This window comes from Bufo bufo, chromosome 5, assembly GCF_905171765.1.
Source record: "Bufo bufo chromosome 5, aBufBuf1.1, whole genome shotgun sequence".
Lineage (NCBI taxonomy): Eukaryota > Metazoa > Chordata > Amphibia > Anura > Bufonidae > Bufo > Bufo bufo.
In genome coordinates, this window is record NC_053393.1 from 201,409,586 (window position 1) to 201,426,758 (window position 17,173).

General features: G+C 46.7%; 1 protein-coding gene across 1 annotated transcript in view; it reads left to right on the plus strand.

Annotated features, from left to right (window-relative positions):
• Positions 1-17,173, plus strand: part of LOC121002731 (collagen alpha-6(VI) chain-like) — a 300,596-nt gene that overhangs the window by 227,068 nt on the left and 56,355 nt on the right. Inside the window, exons 25-26 of the mRNA XM_040434227.1 lie at positions 13,560-13,622; positions 13,752-13,814. Of these exons, the coding sequence (XP_040290161.1) occupies positions 13,560-13,622; positions 13,752-13,814 (126 nt within the window). The remainder of the gene's footprint in view (positions 1-13,559; positions 13,623-13,751; positions 13,815-17,173) is intronic.

Below are 17,173 nucleotides of genomic sequence, written 5' to 3' on the forward strand. Positions count from 1 at the left end.
GATCAATGACAGGGGGGGTGATCAATGACAGGGGGGGTGATCAATGACAGGGGGGGTGATCAATGACAGGGGGGTGATCAATGACAGGGGGGTGATCAATGACAGGGGGGTGATCAATGACAGGGGGGTGATCAGGGAGTCTATATGGGGTGATAACCACAGTCATTGATCACGCCCGTGTAAGGCTTCATTCAGACGTCCGTATGCGTTTTGCGGATCCGATCCATCTATCAGTGGATCCGTAAAAATCATGCGGACGTCTGAATGGAGCTTTACAGGGGGGTGATCAATGACAGGGGGGTAATCAATGACAGGGGGGTGATCAGGGAGTCTATATGGGGTGATCACCACAGTCATTGATCATGCCCCTGTAAGGCTTCATTCAGACGTCCGGATGCGTTTTGCGGATCCGATCCATCTATCAGTGGATCCGAAAAAATCATGCGGACGTCTGAATGGAGCTTTACAGGGGGGTAATCAATGACAGGGGGGTGATCAGGGAGTCTATATGGGGTGATAACCACAGTCATTGATCATGCCCCTGTAAGGCTTCATTCAGACGTCCGGATGCGTTTTGCGGATCCGATCCATCTATCAGTGGATCCGTAAAAATCATGCGGACGTCTGAATGGAGCTTTACAGGGGGGTAATCAATGACAGGGGGGTGATCAATGACAGGGGGGTGATCAGGGAGTCTATATGGGGTGATAACCACAGTCATTGATCATGCCCCTGTAAGGCTTCATTCAGACGTCCGGATGCGTTTTGCGGATCCGATCCATCTATCAGTGGATCCGTAAAAATCATGCGGACATCTGAATGGAGCTTTACAGGGGGGTGATCAGGGAGTCTATATGGGGTGATCACCACAGTCATTGATCATGCCCCTGTAAGGCTTCATTCAGACGTCCGGATGCGTTTTGCGGATCCGATCCATCTATCAGTGGATCCGTAAAAATCATGCGGACGTCTGAATGGAGCTTTACAGGGGGGTAATCAATGACAGGGGGGTGATGAATGACAGGGGGGTGATCAGGGAGTCTATATGGGGTGATAACCACAGTCATTGATCATGCCCCTGTAAGGCTTCATTCAGACGTCCGGATGCGTTTTGCGGATCCGATCCATCTATCAGTGGATCCGTAAAAATCATGCGGACATCTGAATGGAGCTTTACAGGGGGTTGATCAATGACAGGGGGTTAATCAATGACAGGGGGGTGATCAGGGAGTCTATATGGGGTGATCAGGGAGTCTATATGGGGTGATCAGGGGCTAATAAGGGGTTAATAAGTGACGGGGGGGGGTGTAGTGTAGTGTAGTGGTGCTTGGTGCTACTTTACTGAGCTACCTGTGTCCTCTGGTGGTCGATCCAAACAAAGGGGACCACCAGAGGACCAGGTAGCAGGTATATTAGACGCTGTTATCAAAACAGCGTCTAATATACCTGTTAGGGGTTAAAAAAAACACATCTCCAGCCTGCCAGCGAACGATCGCCGCTGGCAGGCTGGAGATCAACTCTCTTACCTTCCGTTCCTGTGAGCGCGCGCGCCTGTGTGCGCGCGTTCACAGGAAATCTCGCGTCTCGCGAGATGACGCGTATATGCGTCCACTCGGAATGAATCAACCACCTCCAGGACGCGTCTGTGCGTACAGCGGTCCGGAGGTGGTTAAAGTTGATCTAACAAAGAATAGACACAGATCCCCCATCCCCCAGTGAGATAAATCCTTAAAAGGCCAATAGTGACACCCAGTGGACAAATTTAAGATTGCACTACAGGCAACTTTTTTAAAATCTGGTAGCTAAATAACATCTAATTTACATTAACATGCAACTGTATGGTTTCTTTTATACCTAAAAAAACAACAACTGCCATTCAACTGCCATTAAAAGGCCAATAGTGACACCCAGTGGACAAATTTAAGATTGCACTACAGACAACTTTTTTTAATCTGGTAGATAAATAACATCTAATTTACATTAGCATGCAACTGTATGGTTTCCTTTATGGTTTAGGTTAACCTCAATAACTTCACACGCTACCGTGCATTTCCAAGTCTAATTTTGTCCGTAAAAGGGATACCTGTCATCCAGGGCCTAAATACTAGGCCTACAATTTATATTCAGCTAAATCTGTTGTTACTGCTGTGGCTGGTCAATCTATTTAGTGTCCGCCAAAGCACAGTTTTTGTGCTGGGTTGAAATACATTTACCAACTTAGCAATTCCCTAAATCAGTGGTTTCTGCTGTATCAGGCCAAGGTTAAATCTATCCATAAAAGGGTATATTACATTGAAGGTGCGGATAGGGTCATCTTCAATAACTTTAGACGCTACCGTGCATTTCCAAGTCTAATTCTGTCCGTAAAAGGGATACCTGTCATCCAGGGCCTAAATACTAGGCCTACAATTTATATTCAGCTAAATCTGTCGTTACTGCTGTGCCTGTATTAGTGTAATACGGTACCTAAATAGATAGCCAGATAGTGTTAGGTGCCTGTAAAAAAAGGCCTGGATTTGAATTCAATACATTGGGCCAAATAATTTTTTTCTTATTATTGGTGAACGGTAACAATGAGGAAAACATCTAGTAAGGGACGCGCACGCGGACATGGTCTTGGTGGTGGTAGTGGACCCTCTGGTGCTGGGAGAGGACGTGGCCGTTCTGCCACAGCCACACGTCCTAGTGAACCAACTACCTCAGGTCCCAGTAGCAGCCAGAATTTACAGCGATATTTGGTGGGGCCCAATGCCGTTCTAAGGATGGTAAGGCCTGAGCAGGTACAGGCATTAGTCAATTGGGTGGCCGACAGTGGATCCAGCACGTTCACATTATCTTCCACCCAGTCTTCTGCAGAAAGCGCACAGATGGCGCATGAAAACCAAGCCCATCAGTCTGTCACATCACCCCCATGCATATCAGGGAAACTGTCTGAGCCTCAAGTTATGCAGCAGTCTCTTATGCTGTTTGAAGACTCTGCTGGCAGGGTTTCCCAAGGGCATCCACCTAGCCCTTCCCCAGCGGTGGAAGACATAGAATGCACTGACGCACAACCACTTATGTTTCCTGATGATGAGGACATGGGAATACCACCTCAGCACGTCTCTGATGATGACGAAACACAGGTGCCAACTGCTGCGTGTGTGCAGACTGAACAGGAGGTCAGGGAGGAAGACTGGGTGGAAGACGATGCAGGGGACGATGAGGTCCTAGACCCCACATGGAATGAAGGTCGTGCCACTGACTTTCAGAGTTCGGAGGAAGAGGCAGTGGTGAGACCGAGCCAACAGCGTAGCAAAAGAGGGAGCAGTGGGCAAAAGCAGAACACCCGCCGCCAAGAGAGTCCGTCTGCTACTGGCCACCGCCATCTGGGACCGAGCACCCCAAAGGCAGCTTCAAGGAGTTCCCTGGCGTGGCAGTTCTTCAAACAATGTGCTGACGACAAGACCCGAGTGGTTTGCACGCTGTGCCATCAGAGCCTGAAGCGAGGCATTAACGTTCTGAACCTTAGCACAACCTGCATTACCAGGCACCTGCATGCAAAGCATGAACTGCAGTGGAGTAAACACCTTAAAAACAAGGAACTCACTCAGGCTCCCCCTGCTACCTCTTCTGCTGCTGCCGCCTCGGCCTCTTCCTCCGCCTCTGGAGGAACGTTGGCACCTGCCGCCCAGCAAACAGAGGATGTACCACCAACACCACCACCTCCGTCACCAAGCATCTCAACCATGTCACACGGCAGCGTTCAGCTCTCCATCTCACAAACATTTGAGAGAAAGCGTAAATTCCCACCTAGCCACCCTCGATCCCTGGCCCTGAATGCCAGCAACTACTGGCCTATGAAATGCTGTCATTCAGGCTGGTGGACACAGACAGCTTCAAACAGCTCATGTCGCTTGTATCCCACAGTATGTTGTTCCCAGCCGGCACTACTTCTCCAAGAGAGCCGTGCCTTCCCTGCACAACCAAGTATCCGATAAAATCAAGTGTGCACTGCGCAACGCCATCTGTGGCAAGGTCCACCTAACCACAGATACGTGGACCAGTAAGCACGGCCAGGGACGCTATATCTCCCTAACTGCACACTGGGTTAATGTAGTGGCGGCTGGGCCCCAGGCGAAGAGCTGTTTGGCGCACGTCCTTCTGCCGCCAAGGATCGCAGGGCAACATTCTTTGCCTCCTGTTGCCTCCTCCTTCTACTCGGCTTCCTCCTCCTCTTCTTCCACCTGCTCATCCAGTCAGCCACACACCTTCACCACCAACTTCAGCACAGCCCGGGGTAAACGTCAGCAGGCCATTCTGAAACTCATATGTTTGGGGGACAGGCCCCACACCGCACAGGAGTTGTGGCGGGGTATAGAACAACAGACCGACGAGTGGTTGCTGACGGTGAGCCTCAAGCCCGGCCTGGTGGTGTGTGATAATGGGCGAAATCTCGTTGCAGCTCTGGGACTAGCCGGTTTGACGCACATCCCTTGCCTGGCGCATGTGCTGAATTTGGTGGTGCAGAAGTTCATTCACAACTACCCCGACATGTCAGAGCTGCTGCATAAAGTGTGGTCCGTCTGTGCGCGCTTCAGGCGTTCACATCCTGCCACTGCTCACCTGTCTGCGCTACAGCATAACTTCGGCCTTCCCGCTCACCGCCTCATATGCGACGTGCCCACCAGGTGGAACTCCACCTTGCACATGCTGGACAGACTGTGCGAGCAGCAGCAGGCCATAGTGGAGTTTCAGCTGCAGCACGCACGGGTCAGTCGCACTGCGGAACAGCACCACTTCACCACCAATGACTGGGCCTCCATGGGAGACCTGTGTGCCCTGTTGCGCTGTTTCGAGTACTCCACCAACATGGCCAGTGGCGATGACGCCGTTATCAGCGTTACAATACCACTTCTATGTCTCCTTGAGAAAACACTTAGGGCGATGATGGAAGAGGAGGTGGCCCAGGAGGAGGAGGAGGAGGTAGAGGGGTCATTTTTAGCACTTTCAGGCCAGTCTCTTAGAAGTGACTCAGAGGGAGTTTTTTTGCAACAGCAGAGGCCAGGTACAAATGTGGCCAGACAGGGCCCACTACTGGAGGACGAGGAGGACGAGGATGAGGTGGATGAGGATGAAGCATGTTCACAGCGGGGTGGCACCCAACGCAGCTCGGGTCCATCACTGATGCGTGGCTGGGGGGAAACAAAGGACGATGACGATACGCCTCCCACAGAGTACAGCTTGTCCTTACCTCTGGGCAGCCAGGCACACATGAGCGACCCCATGCTGCAGTGCCTGCACAACGACAGCAGAGTTGCCCACATTTTAACGTGTGCGAACTACTGGGTTGCCACCCTGCTGGATCCCCGGTACAAAGACAATGTGCCCACCTTACTTCCAGGATTGGAGCATGATAGGAAGATGCGCGAATACAAGCGCACGTTGGTAGACGCGCTACTAAGAGTATTGCCAAATGTCACAGGGGAACAAGTGGAAGCCCAAGGCGAAGGCAGAGGAGGAGCAAGAGGTCGCCAACGCAGCTGTGTCACGGCCAGCTCCTCTGAGGGCAGGGTTAACATGGCAGAGATGTGGAAAAGTTTTGTCACCACGCCACAGCTAACTGCACCACCACCTGATACGGAACGTGTTAGCAGGAGGCAACATTTCACTAACATGGTGGAACAGTACCTGTGCACACCCCTCCACGTACTGACTGATGGTTCGGCCCCATTCAACTTCTGCGTCTCCAAATTGTCCACGTGGCCAGAGCTAGCCTTTTATGCCTTGGAGGTGCTGGCCTGCCCGGCGGCCAGCGTTTTGTCTGAACATGTATTCAGCATGGCAGGGGGCGTCATTACAGACAAACGCAGCCGCCTGTCTACAGCCAATGTGGACAAGCTGACGTTCATAAAAATGAACTAAGCATGGATCCCACAGGACCTGTCCATCCCTTGTGCAGATTAGACATTTATAACTACCTCCCCTTAACCATATATTATTGTACTCCAGGGCACTTCCTCATTCAATCCTTTTTTTATTTTCATTTTACCATTATATTGCGGGGCAACCCAAAGTTGAATGAACCTCTCCTCTGGCTGGGTGCCGGGGCCTAAAAATATCTGACAGTGGCCTGTTCCAGTGTTGGGTGACATGAAGCCTGATTCTCTGCTATGACATGAAGCCTGAATCTCTGCTATGGGACCTCTCTTCTCTGTCTGGGTGCCGGGACCTAAAAATATCTGACAGTGGCCTGTTCCAGCGTTGGGTGACATGAAGCTTGATTCTCTGCTATGACATGAAGCCTGATTCTCTGCTATGGGACCTCTCTCCTCTGTCTGGGTGCCGGGGCCTAAAAATATCTGACAATGGCCTGTTCCAGTGTTGGGTGACATGAAGCCTGATTCTCTGCTATGACATGAAGCCTGATTCTCTGCTATGGGACCTCTCTCCTCTGTCTGGGTGCCGGGGCCTAAAAATATCTGACAATGGCCTGTTCCAGTGGTGGGTGACATGAAGCCTGATTCTCTGCTATGACATGAAGCCTGATTCTCTGCTATGGGACATCTCTCCTCTGTCTGGGTGTCGGGGCCTAAATATCTGACAATGGCCTGTTCCAGTGTTGGGTGACGTGAAGCCTGATTCTCTGCTATGACATGAAGCTTGATTCTCTGCTATGACTTGAAGCCTGATTCTCTGCTATGACATGAAGCCTGATTCTCTGCTATGGGACCTCTCTCTTCTGTCTGGGTGCCGGGGCCTAAATATCTGACAATGGCCTGTTCCAGTGGTGGGTGACGTGAAGCCTGATTCTCTGCTATGCCATGAAGCCTGATTCTCTGCTATGGGACCTCTCTCCTCTATCTGGGTGCCGGGTCCTAAATATCTGACAATGGCCTGTTCCAGTGGTGGGTGACGTGAAACCTGATTCTCTGCTATGACATGAAGCCTGATTCTCTGCTATGACTTGAAGCCTGATTCTCTGCTATGACATGAAGCCTGATTCTCTGCTATGGGACCTCTCTCCTCTGTCTGGGTGCCGGGGCCTAAATATCTGACAATGGCCTGTTCCAGTCTTGGGTGACGTGAAGCCTGATTCTCTGCTATGATATGAAGCTTGATTCTCTGCTATGGGACCTCTCTCCTCTGTCTGGGTGCCGGGACCTAAATATCTGACAATGGCCTGTTCCAGTGGTGGTTGACGTGAAGCCTGATTCTCTGCTATGACATGAAGCCTGATTCTCTGCTATGACTTAAAGCCTGATTCTCTGCTATGACATGAAGCCTCATTCTCTGCTATGGGACCTCTCTCCTCTGTCTGGGTGCCGGGGCCTAAATATCTGACAATAGCCTGTTCCAGTGGTGGGTGACGTGAAGCCTGATTCTCTGCTACGCCATGAAGCCTGATTCTCTGCTATGACTTGAAGCCTGATTCTCTGCTATGACATGAAGCCTGATTCTCTGCTATGGGACCTCTCTCCTCTGTCTGGGTGCCGGGGCCTAAATATCTGACAATGGCCTGTTCCAGTGGTGGGTGACGTGAAGCCTTATTCTCTGCTATGACATGAAGCCTTATTCTCTGCCATGAGACCTCTCTCCAATTGATATTGGTTAATTTTAATTTATTTTATTTTTATTTTAATTCATTTCCCTATCCACATTTGTTTGCAGGGGATTTACCTACATTTTGCTGCCTTTTGCAGCCCTCTAGCCCTTTCCTGGGCTATTTTACAGCCTTTTTAGTGGCGAAAAGTTCGGGTCCCCATTTCAATGGGGTTCGGGGCGAAGTTCGGGTCGAGTTCGGATCCCGAACCCGAACATTTCCGGGAAGTTCGGCCGAACTTCTCGAATCCGAACATCTAGGTGTTCGCTCAACTCTATTTGCGAGTTGTTGGTTTTGTTGCTTATCTCAAGACAGCATCACATCACCAACCTGCGTCTGCCATGCTGGCCTTCATCTTATCAGGGCATATCATATTACACAAAATCTATGTAATGTTGTGGGTGATTTACTAATCAAAATGCTCCAGAATTTGAGAAGGGGTCATGGTGTGCTGGAAATGGTGTACTGAAAATGGCCATGACTTAAAGGGGTTGGCCCATCTGGGACATCAATAGAAAATCACTATGATATGCCATCAATGTCAGATAGGAGTGGCTTCCAGAGGTGGAACCTAGAACTATCTCTAGAATGGGGCCCCCAAAGTGAACAGAGAGCAGCCTGCACATGCACTACCACTCTCCATTAACTACTATCAAAGTTTTGAAAATAGCCAAGCTCTGGCTCAGCTATTTCTGGCAGTCCTATAGTGGTGGAATGGTGGACACACTTGAGTGGTGCATTCACCATTTGCAATGTGCCAACTAGGGGGTCCCTTTAAGATGTGATAGATGTTTTTTGTTGTGACTCCAGTTGCATTTCAGCAATAAGGGACTAAGTCCCCCTATGTAGAAGGTGATGGTGGAATCCAGGTGTAGGACTGCCAGAGTGGTGAAAAGGTTGCCTATAGTGTCCCTTTAGGTGTTGTGACTGTGCATGTGTCATTGTGCTCCTACCTGGATATCCTGGAACCCCAGGTGTAGTCATCCGAAGCAGTGCAAATAAGGTTAACAGTTGTGGGAATTGTAGATTAAATTGAGTCCAGACTTGTATTGAAGTTGAAACAGCTTTACTTTGCATAAACTTTCATCAGGGAACAATCTTCCAACTTTATTTTGGCTATCAGCAGGTTTTGGCATTAATTCTGGCAGGTAAACATATTCGGCCCTGCTACATATGTCCCTTTATCTAGCTTTGCTGTGCTGGCTGAATTAAATAGAAACTTTTCATTTCTGCTGTAGGTTGCAACTTAGCTTACTGTAGTCTGACTCTGTCTTTATTCAAGGAATAAACTCTTGACTCTTGACCAGCTCTGCAGTCTGGAACACAGCCTTTTCCTTGCAGGGGGTACTCTATTCTGACCTTCACTAACTAGTATGCTGCGGTATTTTCTCCGGCCAAATGCCTTAAGAGGGACTGAACTGAAGACATCCTGTTGCATACTGAACAGAATGCTTTCCATTCAGAATGCATTAGCATAAAACTGAAGCTTTTTTTACAGCATTGAGCCCCTGTGACGGAACTCAATAATGGAAAAGAATAATGCTAGTGTGAAAGTACCCTTACTAGAGTATTACTTTCTTTTATGTACGTTTCACATTTTCTCACCAAAAGAAAAGTGTGTTTGTGAAATTGATTATATCACTTTTTGGCATATTTTATGTACAGTATTAGCTTTCAATGAGGAAAATATAGCAGAGAGGACAGTGGTGCTTTTCACACCATGACATATTCAATGCATACATCTGAAAAACCTCCCATGTACTCACAGCCCTGATATATGCAACTATATTCCATACAGTTACGTGAGTTGCCGCATTGACTTTCATTGCAAAAAATAAAATAAAAAGGTGCGCCAAATAGTACACACAAGCTCAAACTGGCCCACAGAGGTACAGGTGAATCCCCCATGGGCCCCTGAGCAAGGTGGGCCCTTAGTCTCCCACCCCCTGCCAAGTGGCAAATAACACAGTAGACCTACTGCTCTACATATAATAGGCATTGTACAGCACCTCAACCAGCCTGTGTCCATTGTGACACAGTAAAGGGAGTTGTATGGGGAGGCAAGTATTTTCCTCCCAGTGTGTGCTGCTGGACTGATTGACGGCCAGGTGGGGTCAAACAACGGACTTGATCTCAGGTGCCGGTTTGGGTTTTTGGCAACACCTAGCTGCCTTTAAAAGACAGCTGGGATCAGCGGAAGAGATCTCTGTGTTGGGATCTGAGGCTTGTGCCAGGGTTGAGGGCTGAGACCCGTGTGAGGGGAAACAGGCCAACTTTAACCTGCTGATGGACTTTTTGTGGCAGAACAGCCCGCCATGTCTGAACTAACATCAATACTGCAAGGTGACTTTTTGCTTAAAAATGACTTTTTGTTTTGTGAACTTTCTAAAGAGTGAATAAACAATGAACTTTTTGATTTAAGAACTGGTTTGTGCTTCTATACTGCGTCCGCTTATCGTGTCTATCAGAGCGGATCCCCACAATTGGTGGAAGATGCGGGCAATCGCAGTGAGCCTGACGTAAAAGCCAAAATATTTTTGTTGCATTTTTTCGGCCACTGTTGTATGTCCTGTATAAAGCCTGCTACCAAAGCAACATGGTTAGCACTCCTTTTTTCTGAGATTTCTGAGTTTGGTTATCTAATCTAAGCAAACACCTTTAATTGCTTTTCAATGGCTTTTGTCTCAAGATAATGAAATGAGTTAAGAAACAGCGAGAGTGCTAACCATGATACATCTGTAAGTTGCAACCAGCATCACGGGACAAGATGGAGGAGATGATGAAGCAACTGGTTCAGGCCAACCTAAGGCAACAACAGGCCATGGTGCAACAGCACTAGTTGTATTCAGAGGACAAAAAGAGACACTAAGAAGCCTTACATGTCCAACGAGAAATTAACCAGCTGCTGCTGCAACACGTGATGGCTTTAGAGAAGTCAGGGATGTCTCAGGGAGTCCACTATGCCCGGAAAGCAGTCCTCACAGCGATTCCCAAGATGGCACCAACAGATGACGTCGAAACCTACCTGGCGATGTTTGAGAAGGTGTCCGTGAGGGAGAGTCTACCCCGAGACCAGTGGGTTGAGGTCATCGCTCCGTTCCTGGCATCCGGACCCCAACAGGTTTACTTCGATTTACCGGACGAGCAAGCAGCAGACTACTATAAGGTCAAGGGTGAGATCCTGGCAAGACTGGGGGTGAATGTGTTGGTCTGGGACCAGCGGGTGTATCATTGGGAGTTTAACCCGGCTCAGCCAGCGAGACTCCAGTATTATAATTTGCTGCATCTCTTGCAAAAATGGCTACCGCCTGACGTACTGAGTCCCACTGCCATGTTGGACCGTATTGTAGCTGACAAATTCTGGAGGGCATTGCCACCACCCCTCCAGAGCTGGCTTGGCCAGACATCTCCTACTAGTGCCCTGGAGATGGTGGACCTGGTCAAACGGTATGGGGCTACTGAGGAACTCCAGGGGGGAACTCTGGGGAAGGGCGTAATAAAACCCAGAAAATACCTGCCCCAGACCCAGCGACCTGAGCTGAAAAAGACCGTACGGGATGTGCCCTTTGGGGATCCAGACCCAATAATCTGCTGGCGGTGTCATGAGCCCAGCCATGTACGGGCTTACTGTCCCCACCTGATTGAGCCCATGGACACAAACTTTGGGTACCGACAGTCATTGTATGCCAGAAGGGTCGGTGTGTCAGACACTCCAGAGGCTCTCAATAATGAACATTTGTGTCAAGTGGAGGTGGGAGTCACTTCCGTGGTGGCTCTGCTGGATTCAGAGAGTCTGGCGACCCTTGTGAGGGCTTCCCTCGTGTGACCAACTGAGTTTACGGGCTGGAAAGTCGGGGTGTTCAGCATACATGGAGATTTGAAAGAGTACCCCACTGCTCTGGTGTCCCTAAGCACGTGTGTCGGCAGGCGGATCCATGAGGTTGTCGTAAACACGAGCATGCACTATGAATTGATATTAGGAAGAGACTTTCCGTTGTTCCCAGCCCTGTGGCCGGTCGTTGTACATACTGATCCCCGAGAGATAGCGAGGTCAGTAGCGAGGACTGGCCCAGTTGAGGTGTTAGAACACAGGAAACCAAAGGTGGACTTTTTGTGGCAGAACAGCCCTCCTGGTGTGCACTTACACCAATACTGCAAGGTGACTTTTTGCTTGAAAGTGACTTTTTGTTTTGTGAACTTGCTAATGTGTGAATAAACATTGAACATTTTGATTTAAGAACTGGTTTATGTCTCTATACTGCGTCCGCTTATATATGCACTCTGCTGCTGTGTGAGCAGATAATATTTGGATTTATCCATACAGTGGTCCCCCAAAATAAAGTTTACTGGTGGACCCTATGCAACCCAGTCCGACACTGAGTACACATATTTTGCAGGATCTCGTGTACTAAAAGGTGTAGCCAACTATGATTTTCAGATTTGTGAGAAAAACATATAGAGAATAACAGGCCCATTAGTTGCTATGAATATGTTTTACATACTGTATATCGTGGGAGCATTCCTTTCGTATATGGCACCTCCACAGACTTGGTGTGATTATGACCTAAAACGTAAAGGTGTGTAAGGGTATATACACACGTCGCAGATTTTTTAGCAGAAATTTCTGTGACTGAAAATTAGTTACATTCCTATAAATAGAGTTCTTTTGGAGACAAGCAATTGGCTTTCTGCCACCCTGATAGGTAAATGGGGCAGTCGCAGATATTTCTGTAACAAATCTGCCACATAGGAATTTACCCTAAGGTTAAAGGGCATCTGTCAGCAGATTTGTACCTATGAAACTAGGTGACCTGTTGCATGTGCACTTGGCAGCTGAACGCATCTGTGTTGATCCCGTCTTCATATGTGCCGACATTGATGTGAAAAATGAAGTTTTAATAAATGCAAATGAGCCTCTAGGAGCAATGGGGGCATTGCCTTTACTCCTAGAGGCTCCGCTTTCTCTGCAACTGCTGTGCCCTCTGCACTTTGATTGACAGGACCAGTCAGTGAAAAAGTCATCATGCCTTGGTGTGCCCATTGATCACCACGTTTAGGTAGGGTTTTGGCCATGTGTTGCAGCCGAACCGTCTGTTCTTACCCTTCATGCACATCGTCATGTCTGTATTTTGGTCTGCAAACAACAGACCCGAAAAATACACATACCTTTCATGTGCATTGAGGACTATCCTTAGTCGCAATATGGACTAGAAGAGGTCATTCTCTATAATTTGCAGAACAGCCATATGGATCAGCATAAAATATTGATGTGTGTATAGAAATGAATGGGTTGGTTTTCTATCCGCAAAAATGCAGATAGCACAAAAATAATAAATACAGAAGTGTGAAAGAGGTCGAAACTATGTAAGCTGGCTCACCAGTTTACAGGAATTTATCCTAAATGTATGTCTGGTCAATGTCAGTCAGTTTCAATACCCTTTAATTTAAATTACAGCTCAGAAAATACTATAAGCCTGCCAAAAATAATAATTTGAGAGTTTTAGCCATCACGCATTTCATTTTTTGCAATGCACTTACAAGAAATATTTTATCTTATCTGATGATAGGCTATATTGTAAGCTTGTTTTCTATATTAAAAATAATTCATATGGTATACAGTAGTAATTAATATTTTTACTTTCAATTAGCTGATTAAATCATACATAAAATGTATTTGTATAAATGTAATCTTACACCAGAAAATCAACATAATCTAATAACCAGGTCAAATAAGACCCTGTAAAGAAAAGGGGCTCAAATATCTCCAATAGGAGACATATAAACTACAGAGAATGCTTACTTCAAGTTCTTGTTTTAATGGTGGTTCTGCATGTTAGGATACAATTTTTTCCCAAATTGTTTCTAAATATAACCTTACTTTTTAGACAAAAAGATACTACGTATTAAATTCTGGTATCTGGTATTAAGGGATATATGTATAGATATATGTAGTAAAATCAGTTTACTGTCCCTATAGGGAGATGAAGGTATTCCAGGAATTCATGGAGACAAGGGAAGAAATGGTCCAGATGGCATTCCGGTATAGTCTGATATAATGCATGTTTTTAAATTCACTTAAAATTCGGAGAAAATATGTATATATATATATATATATATATATATATATATATATATATAATGTAATTTGCATGTGTCCTCTTTTACACAGGGTCCCTTTGGTATTCCAGGAGGTAAGGGAGAGCCGGGCAACCCTGGACAAAAAGGAAAGAAGGTTTGTTAAATATTATTTTGGTAAAACATTGCATTCTATTTATATGCAAAAGTTATTATAAATATTAATTATAATATTTGAGTAGAAATTTCCTAACATCATACACCCGAAGAGACAATTAATTTTCCACCCTACAGTACAGTATTCAACCATCTTCCTATCCAAGCCTGTATTATATTTTAATGCAATGTATTCAGTTATTTTTATTTCAATATTGTTCTCATAGTAGCTAAATCCTTGGATCTATGCAGGGGTAAACAACCGAGGGTCCCTGAGCAATAACAGCTGGCCCCTGGCCCACCCATAATGGCAAACAAACCTACTGTATCTTCTTCAAATTATAACCATAATTATTTTCAGCTAGTTCAAGGGAAAGAGCCACATTTCCCGCTGTCCTTTTGTGATTAAAAGGTAAATAATTGCTTCATTGGTGATCTAGGGTTCATTACGGATTACTTTCTAATATGTTTGCGGTGGAGGTTTTGGTTAAGGATGTGTTCCGAATATCCTCAATGCCAATAACCTTGTGGTCTAAGTTGGGGAAAGGGTTAATGATTACAACTCTAGTGGTCTACAATGGCAACTGGATTAATGGTAACATTTTAGAGAATGTCCGCAACTGGTTTGTTCTAGAACAGTGAAGAGATTGAATGCTTACAGTCCTGGTTGTCCAGTGTAGCGAAGTACTGTTGTAGTTTTTTGGGGGGGAATAAATATTTTTTAGCAAGCGCCTGCAACCTGCCACCTGAAAAAGAAAATACATACTTACCTGCTCCATGCCACAATGGTCCTCAATTCTGGCACTGCTGTCTCCAACTTCCGATCCCTGCACTGTTTTCTTCCAGTGGTGCATGACTGGCTTCAGTGTTGATGTGCTACTTGTGGTTAGATGACCACTGAAGCCAATCATTGGCTGGAGTGATGCATGGAGCCATGTCCATGCACCGCCGGAAGAAAACTGTACGGAAACCAGTAGGAGACAGCAGAGGCAGCACAAACGCAGCAGCATGGAGCACGTAACTATGTTTCAGGGGGCTGGCTGTGGGCACTTGCTAAAAAAAATATCATTATTCCCAATAAACCCCTTTAAACTGTCATTTCAGATTATTTTTTAAATCTCTCGGGACATACTGCCCTCCAAGAGCCATAATTATTTTGGTCTTCTGTTCTGTTTTAATGGCACTGTTTATTTTAGGCTACTTTCACACTCGCGTTTTGGGCGGATCCGTCATGGATCTGCAAAAACGGATCTGTTATAATAATTCAACCGCATGCATATGTCATGAATGGATCCATTTGTATTATCTGTAACATAGCCAAGACGGATCCATCATGAACTCTATTGAAAGTCAATAGGAGATGGATCCGTTTTCTATTGCGCCAGATTGTGTCAGAGAAAACAGATCCGTCCCCATTGACTTACATTCCGTGCCAGGACGTTTGGCTCAGTTTCGTCAAGCGGTCAGCAAAACGCTGCAGGCAGTGTTCTGGTGTCTGCCTCCAGAGCGGAATGGAGACTGATCGGAGGCAAACTGATGCATTCTGAGCGGATCCTTTTCCATTCAGAATGCATTACGGCAAAACTGATCCGTTTTGGACTGCGTGTGGGAGCCCATGACGGATCTCACAAGCGGAAAGCCAAAACGCCATTGTGAAAGTAGCCTTACCATAGTTTCAATTGGAAAATAGGAAAATAAAATCTTTGTGCAGTTAAATTCTGCACAAAAATGGCAATTCCACCAATGAATTTAGTTTTTACACTATTCACTGTGCTCTAAAATTTACATTGAGGACCTTATTATATGGGTTAGTATGGTTATGGCGATACCAAATTTATGTGATTCTGACACTCTGCCTGAGAAATATGCCTCTTGCACGTTGTTTCAGGCAGGTACAGTAACCATGACAGGCTTGTGAACTTTCCCAAGGCCCCAGACTGTCATGGCAACTGATTGGAGACCGGGGATTTTGCCACTGGAGCTCCTTTTGGAAGGCAGAGGGAGCCCCTTCCTTTTCCTAACCCCACAGATGCCATGATAAATATTGACCATGCCATCTGATGGGTTAAATGAATGGAACTGTAGTCATCACTGATCCCTGACATTGTGGCCAGGTGCTGGCAACTGCCTCCTATGGAGTGGGCTCAGCGAGTGAGCCTACTCCATACTCCTTACATAGCACCACAACTTAAAATACTCTACTGAGCACTGAAGATGCCTCTGTGTAACATACAGAGGCTTCCAGCCTACCTCTTGTCACTACCCCAGTTAATGACTATGTACTTGTGCCCCAGCTATTAACTCCTTTCCGACCGCCTAACGCACGGATGCGTCCTGGCGGCGGTCGATTCATTCCTCCTGGACGCATCCGATTTCAGTCTGAGCCGGCCCGCGCATGCGCATTGCGGGCCGGCAAAAGTTAAAGAACAATTTCGTCACCAGCCTGCCAGCCAATGATCGTTGCTGGCAGGCTGGCGATTTTCAAAAGATCAAATTAGAAGCCATCTAACACCTTATATTTATAAATATGATGTGTTAAATGGCTTGTCTGCTCCTCTGCTGGTCCTTTTCGCCGGTTGGTCCCAGCAGAGGAGCACACATCACAGTGAGTAGCCACCAAACACCACACTTAGCCCCAGATTACCCCCATCACCCCAATTAACCCCTTGATCACCCCTTGATCGCCCCTGTCAATCACCTAGTGAAAGGGAAAAAAGTGATCAGTGTAAACTGTCACTTTTTTTTTCACTGGTATTGACTGATAGGTTTTAGGATAGTTTAGGCCCCTTGGTTAGGTCGTTAACGTCAGTTAGCGCCCAGCCCACCGCACCGCAGTCACTGATTCGCTGATTAGCGTATCGCTAATCAGCTTTTGTACTTTTATAGTATCTGTAAGTGATCAAAACTGATCACAGTCAGATCTATAATAGTATTAGTGTCACCTTAGCTCACCCTCCACCCAAAACGCAGAGTTTGCCCGATCAGGCCTGATCGGTCGCCCACACGTGCGTTCACCCATGCTCGCCCCGCCGCAGTGACAAAAAAAATTTTTTTTTTTGATCACTGCACAAACACTTTACAAGCGCTGCGGCGATAAAAAAATCTGTTTTGATATTTTTTATCAATCGCAGCGGCCTCTGGTACTTCGCTAGCCTCCCATTTGTAAGACAGGCTTGCTTTTTTTCTTGGGTAGTCTCAGGGAATACCCCTAAATTTAGTAGTCCAAATGTCAAATAGGGGGTATTCTTCTGAAGAGGCCTACAGGCTTCTGACCCAGTCGGATGAGGAATGGGAACCCTCATCTGATTAATCTAGCGGGTCAGAATATGAACCTGTAGAAAACAGTGGCAGTCTGACCCA